Source organism: Benincasa hispida, chromosome 8 (genome assembly GCF_009727055.1).
Source record: "Benincasa hispida cultivar B227 chromosome 8, ASM972705v1, whole genome shotgun sequence".
Lineage (NCBI taxonomy): Eukaryota > Viridiplantae > Streptophyta > Magnoliopsida > Cucurbitales > Cucurbitaceae > Benincasa > Benincasa hispida.
The window spans coordinates 22,366,329-22,382,022 of record NC_052356.1 but is presented as its reverse complement, the minus strand read 5'-3'; the positions used below and the strand labels follow the sequence as shown (position 1 = coordinate 22,382,022).

The 15,694-nt window shown below is 31.2% G+C and overlaps 1 protein-coding gene across 1 annotated transcript; it reads right to left on the bottom strand.

Moving 5' to 3' along the window:
* Nucleotides 1-1,603: 1,603 nt before the first annotated feature.
* Nucleotides 1,604-8,112, bottom strand: LOC120083767 (kinesin-like protein KIN-5D). Its single transcript, XM_039039627.1, has 23 exons — nucleotides 7,765-8,112; nucleotides 7,213-7,414; nucleotides 6,993-7,122; nucleotides 6,653-6,808; nucleotides 6,085-6,561; nucleotides 5,758-5,855; nucleotides 5,492-5,648; nucleotides 5,298-5,367; nucleotides 5,103-5,179; nucleotides 4,958-5,011; nucleotides 4,785-4,865; nucleotides 4,560-4,671; nucleotides 4,256-4,342; nucleotides 3,980-4,155; nucleotides 3,744-3,905; nucleotides 3,555-3,662; nucleotides 3,314-3,472; nucleotides 3,144-3,227; nucleotides 2,825-3,030; nucleotides 2,638-2,739; nucleotides 2,436-2,545; nucleotides 2,197-2,348; nucleotides 1,604-2,109 (listed from the first exon to the last, which is right to left on the bottom strand). Exons 2-23 carry the CDS (start codon nucleotides 7,383-7,385, stop codon nucleotides 1,885-1,887), a joined length of 3,156 nt encoding a protein of 1,051 aa, XP_038895555.1. The 5' UTR covers nucleotides 7,386-7,414; nucleotides 7,765-8,112; the 3' UTR covers nucleotides 1,604-1,884.
* Between the last annotated feature and the right edge of the window lie 7,582 nt (nucleotides 8,113-15,694).

Sequence of the window (15,694 nt, the reverse complement as noted above, 5' to 3'; positions counted from 1 at the left end):
GCAATTGCAACAGTACAATCATCTTCTAATATTAGATGATCAAATTATTGTTATCCAATGGGCTAAGCAAATGTAGCAAAACATTGAAAATAATTTGTTCACCTTTTGTCTATCTCGATCTTAAATTTAGAAAAATGTAAGTTTATATTTCTAAATTTTGGGTTGTATCAATTAAGACTTCAAATTAATGATGATATCAATTTACACCCTAAACTTTCCAAAATGGATTAATTTCGTCTTTTGAGTGATTTATAAGTATATTGATTGTTTTAAAATGAAATTCTGAGGAACGATCAAAATCGAATTATTAATTTGATGTTTTGAGTGATACAACTCCAATGTTTGGGAGTATTAAACAGATTTTTACCCTTAAATTTTCAAAGAATGGATGTGGAAAATGAATTTGTTTGAATTTTGTAAAATTTGATGAAAGGAAACTTACAACTAATTTTGTGAAGAAAAAAAAACATATTTTTACATATCAATTTGGTCTCTTAAAATTTAGGATAATTAAATTAAAGGCTAACTATAGGGACCAAATTCTAATGAAAAAAAAATAAAGTAAAGATCAAATGAGATGTAAACTCAGATTAAAGGCTGAAACAAAACAAAAATTGACAACCTTAACAAGGAAAACAAAATTTGCCCAAGGGCTCTTCAGAGAAAACTTGTAAACAAAGAAACAGCAGATTCAACAAGTAACCTCCCACAGAAACTAACCAATAAAAAGCTTATATCTTTTATGCTCCTTTTAGACCTGGTAGTTTTTTTTTTTTTTTTTTTTGGGCTTTTAACATTATATCAAAGCAAGAGGACCTATATTCAAATTATGGTTTTTTTTTTCTCTTCAATTCTGATAACTACTATGAACATCGTTGAATTTTCAAGCACCACAAATAAAAAGAATGTTAAAACATTAATATAATATTAGATTTATTGTAAGGCATCAACTTTCTTAATCCTTAGAAAAGATGGTAAACTTGACTTTCAAATTATAATATGTAAATGTACGTTAGGATTCTTAATATGTAAAGTTAAGATCCCATTCGATAATCATTTTTTTTAAAAAAAAAATTAAGCTTACAAACATTATTTTCCTCTATGTAAAATTAAGCTTACAAACAAGACTTAAACTAAAAAAAAACAAAAAAAACAAATAAAGTTAAAATATTGTCTTTGGCCTTTCATTAGAATATTGGATGATATTTTTTCTGAAAAATAAATAAATAAGGGTAGTTTTTAAACATGTTTTTTTTTTTTTTTTTTTTTTTTTTTTTTTTTTTTTTTGCTACATAGCCAAATCCATCTCTTTTTTTACCCCATTTGAATGATGTTAAGTGTCGTCAAATTCAACATTCACATAAATATCATGTTAGACACCAAATTCACCCCTTCTCTCAAACTCGTTATTTTAGTTTATTTACGGTATGTAGAGTGGGACTAATCTCGAAGTTGATAATACAATTATTATGTCAACTGAACTCATTTAAAAAAGACGTTCTACATAAGAAATTTTTTACATGATATGTGACAACGATAAAGATGTTCGAAGATATATAACCAAACCAAATTGAAACCAAACATAAGTGAGGAGCAAAATCAATAAGTGGAAATGATAATGGATTCATCAAGGATGTGAAAATACATATGATGTTTAAAAAAGTACACTTCATCAATCGGTAAATAGCACAGAAGACAGAACTAATGACTAAATTGGGGGAAAACCTGATTTCCTGCCTCCAAAAGGTGTATTTCTTTTCATTTTTGCCAAAAAGGGGGGAAGAAAAAAAATTAACGAATGTAAAATTACCAAAGATATATATGAGCCTTTATATTTACATACAAATCCATGTCTTTTCTCTATTTATGTTTTTTCAAGTCCTTTTAATTTATAGCAGTTAGAGGAACTCTAGAATCTCTTACTGATTGTGTGGCTTCATGTGCTCCTGCTAAATGTTTTACATCTCCATTTGATTGCTTTGAATATTTCAAATCCCAGAATGACTTGAGAAGCTCATCAAAAGCCGGTGTTCGAAGTTCTTCGATGGACGCCATGCTTGGCAAGTTGAATGATCGCTTTCTTGGTGTTGAACAAGATGGTTCATCAACCTGTTGAATAATGAAAATGGCAGAGATATTAAATCAAAAGTGAATGAACTTAACTGACAAACATTGTTATGTTTTAACTGTATCTACCGTGTATTCTGTCAGCAGACATGTTCCTGCATGTTCAGTGATTTCTACTATCTTGTGGTAATGGCCACCTTTCAAATCTCTTAGCTCCTCGCAACAAGGAGTAATCATCGAGTTGAGATTTCCACACGCTTCGTTGTCGAGTTCTAACGAATCTGCACAAGCCACCAATTCATAAGTTGAGGGATTATTTGGATAAAAAAGATGGAAGTTACTATATACAGTTAATGTAGGACACTGACGATCAACAGATGAGAGGAGATTCTTGTTTGCACTGTCAACATCTTCAAGAGCAGCAGATGCAGCGGAAGAAAACCGAGCACGTAATGCTTGATTGGATTCCGTCCCATCCCTAATGGAAATAAGAATGTAATGATGACTGATCTTGAATATAATACAACAATTGTTTTTCATATAGTTCTCTTTCAAGGATAAATTGTGTACCGAAAAATGGAATCCACAGAAGCGACGCTGTTGTTTTCCAAACTGAGTAACGATTCTTGAGCAGTCCTCCATTGTTGAGCACCCATTTTTGCCTTGTTCAAGCTAAACAGTTCGTAACACCCATTAACTCGATAGGCTAATAAATAGGTATTTGCAAGTGAAAGAAGTTATATGAACTAGATCGTACCAATTTTGAAGAACCTCTTCCATGTCTTTCTTCCCGTGTTCGACAGCAGAGGTATCTTCGTGGTAGTGTGACTCTGCTTTTTCGAGGTGCAATGCCCATTCAGTTTTCACTGAAGAAGTACACTCCTGCATGGTGGACATTTCCTGCTGTAGCATGTTAGTTCTACTTGTAGCACTCTCACGCAGGTCACTGATTGCTGTTTGAACCTATGAAAATGAACCATTAACCTTTAGATCCTAAAAGAAGTTGTACCTAATCTTCTCAGTAACAAGTTACATTATGACATGCAATTTAGTTAGAGACTGAAGTTAAGAAATACCAATTGTTTCTTTCTCGCGTTTGAACTTGCAAGCAACTCAGCCACTTTTGCCAACAGTTGTTTTTCTTCATTGGCAGCACACTCCTGTAGATTCCAAATGAATTTGAAGCTCAATACAAGACTCTAGTAACTATAAAATCTATTACAAAGTCTTTGCAATCTGCAACTACCTCAAATTTCTTTTCAAGTTCGGACAATTTCTGCTCATTGACTGATTGTGCATCTTCCACAATGTGGGTGAGCTTTGACGCATGCATATCCATCGTCTTTATGAAGTTTGAGGTAACTTTAGAAACTGAGCGTGTGGTTTCTACTGCTCTAGCATGTGCCTATATGAATCCCCAATAAGTTGAGCAATTCTGAAATATCGTTAAAATTTTCGACATAAAGAAGTGTTGTTGATCAAAAAACCTGATGCTGCTTTTGAGCATATGCAGTCAGCTTCTCCTCCTGTTTGTGAAGGCTATTTTGAAGGTCACTGAGCAATGCCTCAGCTTCTGAAGCAATACCATTGAAAAGCTGAATCGACCAAAATCAGTCCAACCAGCACATGATAAGGTGAAAGTTCGTTGACCAAAATAGAAGGAATCAAATGCTTACGTTTTCAAGAGCTGATGAATGCTTTGAAACTTCAGAATTTATATCACCAAAGGTTGATTGAAAGTTTCCTTCAAGCTCTCCAGTTATATCATTCAGAGCTTTAACTCGAGAACCATACGTTACTTTCAAATTCCCAATCCGTTCTCTAAGTTCTTCAGTAGCCTTCACAAGCAGAATGAAAATTATGAGTGAGCATGAGAAGTTCCAGTGGAAAAATGGTCTTAATCAAACCTTACCTTTGCCTTTGTTGAAACAAAAGATTGCATGTCTTCCTCCATATCCCTCAGTTGCTGCTCTTGTTGGGTAACTGAAGCAGCTACAGTTTTATGCAATAACTCGAGCTGCTGAGTTAATTGAAACTGGAATTTCTGGACAAGTAATTTGTTTCTATCTTCAATTTTGTCCTTGCGCTCTGTATAGAACATATGATGATCAGCATAATCAATACCTCTGACGCAGCTATATGGGCAAAGAAAGTTAAGGTTAAAAGACACTATAAGTCAATAACTAACCAATTTTGTCAAATAAACCCGACACATCTGATGCAGCATTTTCCAGCTCTGCTCGCAACTCAAATGCATGCTCAATGAGTGCTTTCTCTGTAGGAATTGATAAAGCACAATTGTCAGAAAGTTGTGTTGAAGCAAAATACACATGTGGAATACATAAAGTCAAGAACTAAGAGGCTTAGAAGTCCAAAATCTACAAAGAAAAACTTAGAATATAGAGTAGAAAGTCTAAGAAATAGAAACTTATTCCAAGAAAACCAAAATTACACAGAAAAAACTGCTAAAGGTCAGATGAAACTTGTCTTACCAGACTTGAGAAGATTAATTATCAGAAATTCCTTTTCTTTTATTGTTGCATTTGCTTGGCGGTGTTTCTCCTCAAGATCGAAGAAAGCATGTTCAGTTTCCTCAAGCTTTTTCTGGAATTACATACAACAACAGCTATAAGTATCTTTTTCCAAATACAAGAACAAAAAAGTGAGGGATATTGTTCTATTGAATAATGATATGATAGTCCTACTCATGGATATACCTCTGTTCTATCTAATTTATTGCTCAGCTCTTCTGTCAAGAGTTGCTGAGAATCATAAAGCTCCTGAAGCTCCATTAATTGCTGTTCACAAGTAGAAGATAACTTTTAAAGTTCCAAATAAGCAAATATGAACAGAACCTTCAGAAATAAAATCTAGCCGACTGCCAACACACCTTGTCCTTGGATTCTGAATCAAGTTCCATTCGTTCTATTTTTTCAGCCATTGCCTGCGGTTAAAATTTTATGAACATGATATGATTCATATTTTAATAACACAGTCAAAATTTTTCCTAAAATCCAAAATAGTCCAAAACTAACCTTCTTCTCAGCTTCCTCATTAAGGTAACGATCACGTGGTATATAGATTCCATTCTTCTCCCTTGCAGCATATACCTCTAGAATAGAGAAAAGTATAGATTATTTTCAGACACCAAATGCCCAACAAAGGGGAAAAGGAACATCAATGACTTGTTTCAACAATGAGAGAGGGAGAGAGAGATGCACAGTAAATACCTTGTTTAAGCCGATCAATTTCAGAGTATAAATCCTTGATCAAAGCAGATTTCATCATCTTCTGGTTAATCTGAATGATCAGGAGCCATTTAGAGTATGCATAAGAGGAAGGAGGAAAAACCGTATGATGGATCAAACCAAAAGATGAACATAAACAACTGATTAGTGAGTCAGTAAAGCAACAAGTACTGAACCTCTGGTTTGTTCTTTATGTTTTTGGCACGGTGTGCATAATCAAGTGTACTGAGTGTTTCTTCTAGACAGTGGATAGAGGGTGATATTGTAGCAATGATGCAAGTCTTTGTTTTACCTCCCAAAGAATCCCTCAGTAATCTTGTTAATTTACTATCCCTGAAATTTCAATCATTCCATCAACACAGTTAACTTCATCATCCATCCTTTTATCGAAGACAAAATGAAATTCCAGTTGCAATGTACTACAATAGAATATGGTTCTTACCTATATGGAACATGACCCGAGTGCTCTACCAGGGCATTGATAACACGACCAAGTGTAAGTAAACTTTTGTTTATCTCCCCAGCTTCTCTGGCTCTCCCCTGCAAATGTAGTTGATCTTTAATCATAGTACTTTTAAGTGAAATTTTGGTGTATTATGAGCTCAAAAGAGCTGCAATTGAACGTAAGTGCACTCTTTAATGTTTAGTGTATAAACAAAAGTGTTTAGTGTACTATAGCTGTTGATGGTATATAGTTAACTTCATCATCCATCCTCAACAGCTATAGTGATCTGATGATGTATAAACAAAAGTGTTTAGTGTACTATACCTCTCGAGCACCAGAACGTGAAATATTCTCAGAGCCAGCAAGATCAACAAGATTGAGCTTTCCACATTTTATCATCTCCTCTCCCTCTGGAGTGCACTCTTTAATGTGAATTGTGATGGAAAATATGGAATGAGACCTACTACTTTGTTTATTCAGAAGAGTCTCTGCTGTACGCCTTTTTGCCGATCCACGCTCCAAGATTTTATATATTTCATTTGCAGAACAAACTATCTCTTCTTCCAAGCCTCTCACGAAAACACCCCCTTTTCCATCTTCCATGAGAGCAATTGGTTTCTTGGACTTGTCATCAATAAATTTTGAAGTCTCTTCAGGGGCCAAAAGATCTGTAATCTCTTCATTGTATAACTCCAAAAACGTAACTTTCATATTATACTCTGCATTCTGGGCTTCCAAAATATCAAAAATTTGTTTGACAGCTCTAGGAATTACACCAGCATCGCTTGGAAATTCTCCATTCTGAGATTAGCAAGAAATTCAAATTGTCAGTGAAAAAGAGGAAATTCACAAATAATTCTTCATTTCAAAATATTTCAGTGGTGTTATCGACCTTTTTCCTAGCTCCACCTTCCATCGTATATGTTTTTCCAGTTCCAGTTTGACCATATGCAAAGATAGTACAATTATAACCCTCAAGAACTTCATACACAATAGGAGACACAGCCAGTTCATACAATTCCCTTTGTTGAGATGCAGGGCCAAATACCTATCCCATATAATCAAACATTAAAGGAAAGGAAATTAATAAACATTATAGAATTTCCACTATCAGCTTCACACCCGTGAGAATTGAGCATGTTTAAGAAATTAACCAAAGGTTAGCTCGAGTTTGATCACTGAAATACAAAGCTGATCTGTCATCTTAAGTTATTCAACAGAATGAATAGAACCTTATCAAATGCAAATGTTCTATCAATCTGTTTGTTGGCTATAGTCTGAATTGCAGAGACTTCTCTTCTACTTTCATGGCAGGATATCACCACCGGAGTATGCAATCGCGTTTCATCATCACTCAATGGCCTAAAAAAGGAAACACCCCCCAAATCAAATTTCAAGAAGAAACAAAACAAAATACGATAATAAATCAATAGATTTCCTCCATTTAATTACCTGCAACGCACAATAACCTGCACATTGACACCCTTTTCTTTATCATGTTTATTACTCGAATTTGAATCCCCAGATCGTAGATCTCGAGTCGCCTTGTCGTTTGAACGAGGAGTTTGAGACGGCGATATCGGCACTAATCCTCCTTTTCTCTGCTGCGATTGCGCTGATTCCATCGCAAAACAACTGTCGTTGGATCTCAAACCTTTCAGAAACCAGTAAGACCAAAGTCAGCAAAAATCGTACTGACTTTTCCAAACATAACATAATAATCCAATCAATCTTCTAAGGAAACACATAACAATAAACTCAAATTCTGTACCAATGCCGATAGTTACAAGTAGAGAAACCTAAATTTAAGCAGACTCAGAAGCTCCACTAACTAATGAAGCTCCACCTCCATCAGTTAAACTAAACAATCTCAAACTCAAACTCAATCTCATAAATTTACATTTACAGGAAAAAAAAAAAAAAAAAAAAAAAAAAACTGTAAATAAGTACGGCGTACAAGGGAGTCCACAGTAGGAATGATTACTCAAACAGAGTCAGACATACAAAATGGGTTTGAATCTGAGTTGGATCGAAAATGACGGAAATCCTGTGATTGAATCAGAAAGAGGCGAAGAAGTAGAGTAAAAGGAAGATGAAACAGAAGAGAAAAACACAGTGAATCAATGGCCGGCGAAAGGAAGAGTTGGTTCAAAGGGCTAGAAGAAGAAGAAGGTTATGAATCAATGGCGATGATTCTAGTGAGAGAAAGTGAAGAACAGTGACAGAGGATGAAGAAAATGGATTGGATTTGGAGGATTTGTTCAATGGTTGAACAGAGAGAGAGAGAGAGAGAGAGAGAGAGAGAAATTGTGGGAGGTGTGAGGAAGAAGAAGATGGAGTGTGGATCAGTAGTTGGATATGAAAATTAAAAAAATATATTATGATATTTTAAAAAATAGAATTTAAAATCAATTTCGAAAATTGAAAAATTAGAAAATGATTTTTAAAAAAAAAAAAATTAAAGACGTTACGCGAGGCGTTTGAAAATCGGCAGACGGCCCTTTAAAAAGGGAAATGCTAAATTACAACAAATACCCCCTATATTTTTAAAATATGCAATAATATCTTAAACTTTTGTAAGTGTTTGGAAACTACTCTTAAATTAAAAAAAATTTACAATTTTAAAAGATATTGAGACTTAAAATTATGTGGTGGTGATCTAAAAATAATATGATGATTTAAAATTTCCTTATAGGAAATTGCCACACTATTTTATATATCAATTTTTCGTCGAAAATTTTAAAAATTTATTACTTCAAAGGTAATTTTAGAACATTAGTGAAAGTTCATAGTAATATTGTGACTTGTAAATGTATAACAATGACCTAAAACGATGTGGTGATTAAAGATTTCTTTATAAGGCACACCACACTATTTTAATTTTAATTTTTCATAAAAAAATTTAAAATATTTCCAAAAGTTTAAAGTAATTCTGTGACATCTGAAAGTATAGTGATAACTTAAAACGATGTGGTGATTTGAGATTTCTTTATAAGGCACTACACACTATTTTAATCTCAATTTTTTGTCGAAAACCTTAAAGAACTACTACTTCAAAGATAATTTAAAAACATTTGTGAAAGTTCACGGTAATACTGTGACTTATGAAAATATAGCGATGACCTAAAACGATGTGGTGATATGAAATTTCTGTATACACTATTTAAATCTCAATTTTTCATCAAAAAAATTTAAAAATATTTGTGAAAGTTTTTACTTTTAAAAATATTGGGATATTTTTTAAACAAATGGGAAAGTTTTATGGGTATTTTTTATAATAATCAAAAAGAAAATGGGCAGACGGCATTGGACGGTGGTGGTTTAACGGCGTTAAAAATGAAAATGAAGAAAAAAATGTTCCGTTTCGTAATACCTTTTATTCATCGTTCCGACCGTTATAAATGGACAAAATCATAAAAAGCTAAGCTATTAATCCTCTTTTTTAGTTTTTCTGTTCTTATTTTAAAATAAAAATTAAAAAAAAAATTATTCAAAGCGAGATCCCCGCCGGTAATACCCCTTGGACTTTAATGATATTACAAAATGCTCCCTCCCCCCATTTTCAATTCATTCAAATATTATGTTCACTATTTCCATTAATGTATACTTTCATTTGATCTTAGTTTCATAAGGTTATATTTTTACTTCTTAAATTTTGAATTTAATTTTAATTTAGTTCTTAAATTTTAAAATATTATAATTCTATCTTAGATTTAAATTTTATTTAATACTCTATTTATAAGTTAATTTAAAATTAATTTTAATAACAATGAAAAAAATGGTAAAACTTAATTATTTATAATTTTTTTAAATTAACTAATAGATATTAAAACTAAGGAGTGAAATTGAGTATATAGTAAAAATTGAAAGTTAAAAGTATAAGTCTTAAACTCAATGACCAAATTGAAACAAAACTTAAATCTCAAAGTAAAATTCTAACATTTTGAAATATATTGATTAAATTGAAATCAACTCAAAATTTAAGAACTAATAGAATTTTTATTTTTTAAAACGACAAACCAAATTGAAACTAAACCAACATTTAGAGATAAAAAAAAAAAAATGTTCTTTCCCCTAACTTTTTAACTCTCAAAAGTATTTAGTAAATCTTCAAAATTGCAATTTTGCGTCCTTGTTAAATTTAATAATTTTAAAATTAATAAATACAAAATTAAAGTTTGTAATTAGTAGGACAGTAAATTTTTAATTTTATTTTTGATAATTTTTAAGTTTTTGAATTTCCATGAAGTTTATGGATCAATATAGGTAGGCATCAAAGTGAATTTGAGTTCAAATGTAATTGTTATACATTTTCAGAGGTTCGATTCTCACTCCCACAATTATTGTATTAAGAAAGATTGAAATACATATAACCATACACGAACTCAAGCTAATTGAAACAACGAGAAGTTTATAATAATTATAAACTGAATTTAAACCATGAAAATTGGGGGATTTTTCTCTTGTTGTTGAAATAGAAATGAATGGTTTAATATATATATGTGTACAAAATAAAAGATGCATATGTAAACAAGGTGATATTGAATACCTCTAATGGAATGGTATATGTCTCTTGAGTAGTGTAACATTGTTATGTTGTTCTTATGCAGGCTTGTGTCCGTGTTAACAGGGGAATGTCAATCTTGATGCTTCGACATAGCGCACAGCGAGTTTTATTACTCTTATGGGAAGTTTGGTTGCTCCCTGGCTTAGTTATGATGAGAGCCCTCAGATCTTTCCCTTTCCCTTTCCCCTCCATGTCAAATTAAAGGCCTTAATTCAACTCATAACAAAGACTTAAACAATTAAAAAGTATTAAAGTGAGCATAGTTCAACTAGCTTAAAATATGTGTTATCAACCTCAAAGTTATAGATTCGAAATCCCCACCCTATGTTGAATTTTTTTTAAAAAAAAAAAACACACACAATAGAAAAAAATAAATAAATAAAGGTCCATATCAAATACGACTTAGTGAATCAAGATGCACTAACATATCAACTGTCATCATTTGCGCATTAATCCACCTTATTTTTATGCTAACATTTATTATTTTTTCCATTGAAATTAGGTCATTTTTACCAATCTATACCGAAATTTTGTGTAATCATAATAGTGTCTATTGATCTATCATTTGTAATGTGTCACAATTGCAAACGTAGTTGGTTTGCTTTTGATCACGTTTATTTAGAATTATAAATCTGTCACATTTACCATTAAATGTGACAAATTCATATTTTCATACTGTAACAATAACAATAACAGTAAACATAACGATATAGGCTAGTGGGTCCCATATAATATTAAAACGCAATCAGATTGATCATCCTCATGTCTTAACTAGATTGTGTTCTTCAATTATTGACATGGAAGTAAATCCAACATTTCATTACAATTACAAAATATAGGTGAATAATAATAAATATAATCAAATGGACCCACATTTCAAATTACCATCAATTTATTATGTTTTCACTAGGTAAACATGGTGGTAGTAAATTCTAGAATTCTTACTTTATTTCTTTTTATTAAAACTAATAGGCCAGCATTATAAAAATTGAAGATATGATAAAAATTGCGACTTGTGTGTTTAAATTTAGGGCTTAATTAAATTTATTCTCCTAAATAATTTAGGATTCAATTTAATAAAGTTGAAAGTTTAGAGTAGAAGGTGTTGTACTTGAAATTTATTTTTTTTCCTCTTATTTTTCTATTAATAAAATCTAATTTTCATCGAAAGTAATAAAATAATATTTGAAATAAATAATAACGATACAAAATTGATTTTAAATTTGGAAAGAGAGATCTTAAGAAGCGGCATAAGAGGGAGATTGGTTCCTCCCACCAGCAGCCGGATGGGGCCATTGCATAATTTCCGACATTTGGGTGCAAGATTTGTAATTTCCTTAAAGTAATCATGGTGGTGACATGGTTAATAATTAATTTTTTGAAAGAGAGGGACATTTTCAAAATCCTTTAGTTTGAAAATTTTAAATTAATTACTAATTTCAAGATTATGGGTCACCAATTTTTTATATTTATTAGATTAATTTTAAATTCTGTAGAAAAGACAAAACTTTTATTTTATTTTATTTTATTTTGAAAGAGAGAGACAAAATATTTCTATTTCCAAATTCTACTAAACGCGTCATTATTTGTTATAATAATAATAAATTCAATATTTCAAAATAATAACAATAAGAAGAAATTCAAACATAATTTCAAATCTTAAATATAATAAGATGGTAGGTCAAAATAATATGTTCTTAAAAAATATCAAAATAATATGAATAAGAATAAATAGGATGAGTAACGAATTAATTTTCAATTGCTTGCATAAAATTGTTTTATTAAGTCCATTCGATATAATTCAATTGATCAAAATATATATAATTAATTTAAAATTTAGAGCTTCAAAATTCATCTTTATACATGACTTTTTGAAATTTATTCAAATATTATTTGATGGTGATTTTTAAAATAAAAATGGTTTTTCACTATCCTTTTTAAAATTTTTATTTGAATGGTTAAAAAATTCAAAAAAAAATGTTGAAAATTATTTTAAAATTTTGATCAAGAGTTTTTAATTAATCAATTAATTATGTAAAATAATTACTAATATTTGAGTTGTGCTAAAGTGAAATTAATTGATGTGTGCATATATTTTTTCAATTAAAAAAAATAACGAAATGTTTAGGTTCAAGATTTGGAATATTGATTCAGTACCTAATAATGACCCCTACATTGTTGCTTGCCTTGATCAATTTTCACGAGTCCTTTTAGTCACTCACAATATATGATTGTTTTAAGCTAAACACATTTAACTTTAGAATCTTTATGATTGAGCTATTGAAAAGGAAGGTAGACCTTGTTGGTATAAATAGCGTAGCTAAACCTTCCTTAATCATACTTTTATATCTTTAGGATTTTTCTCAATCAGATGTAATCTCGACTCATTCATGTACCATTTTTAAACTCAGTTATTACACATATATTAGAAATATAGTATTGTGCAAATTGTATTTTATTATTTGTCAACTCCAAGGAATTCTTTATTCTATGGCTTAATTAATTAATTAGGATGAATGCATGTACATTTGACATTTTTTCTGCTGTTTGTATCTTATTCAATTAGTTGCTTACATTTCTTTTTAAGTACAAATGGGAGGATTTGAACCTCCTCCATTTCAATTCATTCAAATACTATACTTTAATTTGTGATTATTGAATAATGTTTAAAATTTATAATATGTTCTTAATTTGTAAATAATAGTTTTTTAAAACTTTTTTTTTCTTTTGAATTCAGGACAAATTAGTGGCTGTCTCTCTATTAGGTCTGTATTTTCAATATTTTCCAATTTTATTTTATAGAAGTTTAAAATCGGAGAATGAGCCTAATTATCCAATCATTTTTCTTTTCAATAAACTATAAATTATTCGATATATTAGACCTGACCCAAAAATTATTTTTTAGAAGCTAATATATTGTGATTATTCATTTTTGCTAGACTAGAGACAATATAATTTATAATTTAGATTTGAAATTTTTAGGGATTTTACAATGATGGCAAATTAGTAATAAAATATTAAAAGCATGCCACCTATATTTTACATTTTACATATATGACATTTTTCTAAAACCCTATTTTTGTTTCTTCATTATTCCAAAATTGTCCCGAGTATTTATTCTTCTTCTTTTGTTAGGCATAGAACCCTCATTCTCTCTTCCTTCTTCCTTCAACCCCAATCCCCACCCATCCCTATCTTTTTGTTTTTTTTGTTCCTGTGTTTCTTCTCCGATGAATATGAGTGAAACGCTAGTCTTCGAGTCACCTTCCTCAATACCCATTGTTGTCCCAGATGACTGATCTTCACGTTCACAATCACAAATCACTCAGATATAACGGTAAAAAACAATTCAAGAGTCAGGGGAAGTAGTATGCTGAGGCTTGAAGATCTTCTGTTGTTTACCAAATGGCAGCTCAATCGTATAGACGAAGCTCCAAGAATTAAACGGTAGTTCAATTATGTAAACGATAGGATGAAGCGCTAGACGATCGTGTAGACGACAGTTGACTAGAGCTAGATGATCGTGTAGCTGATAGCTGGCTGGAGCTAGACGATTGTATAGACGATTGGAAGCAGAACCAAACAATCGAGTACACGATGCAAGAGGAACTACACGACCGTGTAAACGATACTTGAGTAAATTCTAAACAATTGTAGAGTTAGAAAGAAAAGACACAGTGGTTCGGCCAAAGGCCTACATCCACTATGAAAATCGGGAGGTTCTCTTTTATTACTTCTTCAAAGTATTACAGAACGAATGTCTTGCTCTCTCATTTTCTTATTCTCTCTTATTCTTCTTCTTCTTCTTCTTTTTCTTCTTTTTCTTCTTACATTAATCTCACATTCATTTTCCTTTTATATGCAGGCGATATAGTCAATGATGAAACTCTAGTGGTTACAACACATAACTGAAAGATGTCAACAATGGTTCAATTGACTGAAGCGATGTTCTTCTTGATTTCGAGTTTTTCTGTAACACCCACCACAACCATCGTCGCATCCACCATCTCACTCGCCTTGCCGCTCAATTTCCCTCTCTTTATTTCAAATCCATTTTCAATGGCCTCTTGTCGGATCGATCCTGAAATCTTCTTGACGACAACTCTACAAATCTATATTCCAAGTCACTGAATCCCTCTTTAGACGACTTCTTCCTCTCCTACAAGAATGAAACTTCTTCCACCTGCCGACCCATCACTTGTGTAATTCTAGATGTGATTTTTCATTTTTTTATAGATGTAGCTCAAGAATTGGGTATTCCAATAATTCATCTCTCTCCTTTCAGCATCCGTTTCTTGTTCTTTTCTTCTCGACTCCCAAGCTTCTTGAAGATGACTAGATTCCATACCCAGTTAACTTTGTCAATTCAATTTTTTGGATAGGAGATTATAAATTATTTGAATGAAGACCCATTTCATTTTATGGGAAATCCAAACCAAGAACTCCATAGCATTCTTGGATGAGGGCTTTTAAAATTAAAATGGGTGGCTCTGCTCTATCTCTATTTTATGCGAAGTTTTGAGTTCGTTAGAATTCAAATATGTTTTTTATATTGATTATGTAGTGAGGATTTTGAATAGTATGTCAGTGGTATGATATATTTATCTTTCGTATATTAATAAACTATATAATATCCGAAAGTCAGATAACATTTAATATGAAGTACCAATTAGACAACAATAAGATAGAAAACAATATCAGTAGCAATCAATATAAGATAGCAATAAGATAATAATTAATATCAAATAGTAGTCAGATAATAATCGTTATCAAATAGCTATCAGTATCATTAAAAATTAACATAAAAAAGTAATTAAACATCAATCATATGGTAATCGGATAATATTCGATATCATTGATATCAAATAATTATCAATATCAAATAACAATTAGACAACAATCATATAACAAGTAAGTATCATTAACAATAAGATAATAATCAGTATCAAATAGCAATTGTTATCGAAATATATTAAGTAACATTAAGAATCAATATCAAATTACAATCAAATAAATGATCAATATCATTGGCTAATTATCTGATAGTAATCAGATAGCAATCACAGAGTAATCCACTTCAATGCCTCATTTAAAACTACTAACTATGTGACAGAAAATAGAAGGTAATCAGATGTCAACCAGAAGAATATTAAATAGCCATTAGAAACTACTAACTAATACAAAAAATAGAAGGTAATCAGATGACAATCAATAAGCAATCAGAAGGTAATATCAGTACTAACTATGTGACAACAAAAAGAAGGTAATCAGAAGACAATATCATAAGCTACCAACGATTATTACTTTTTAATTACATCTTAAGCTAAATGGAAGGCAAATAAATAGTAATCGTCATCAAATAGTAGT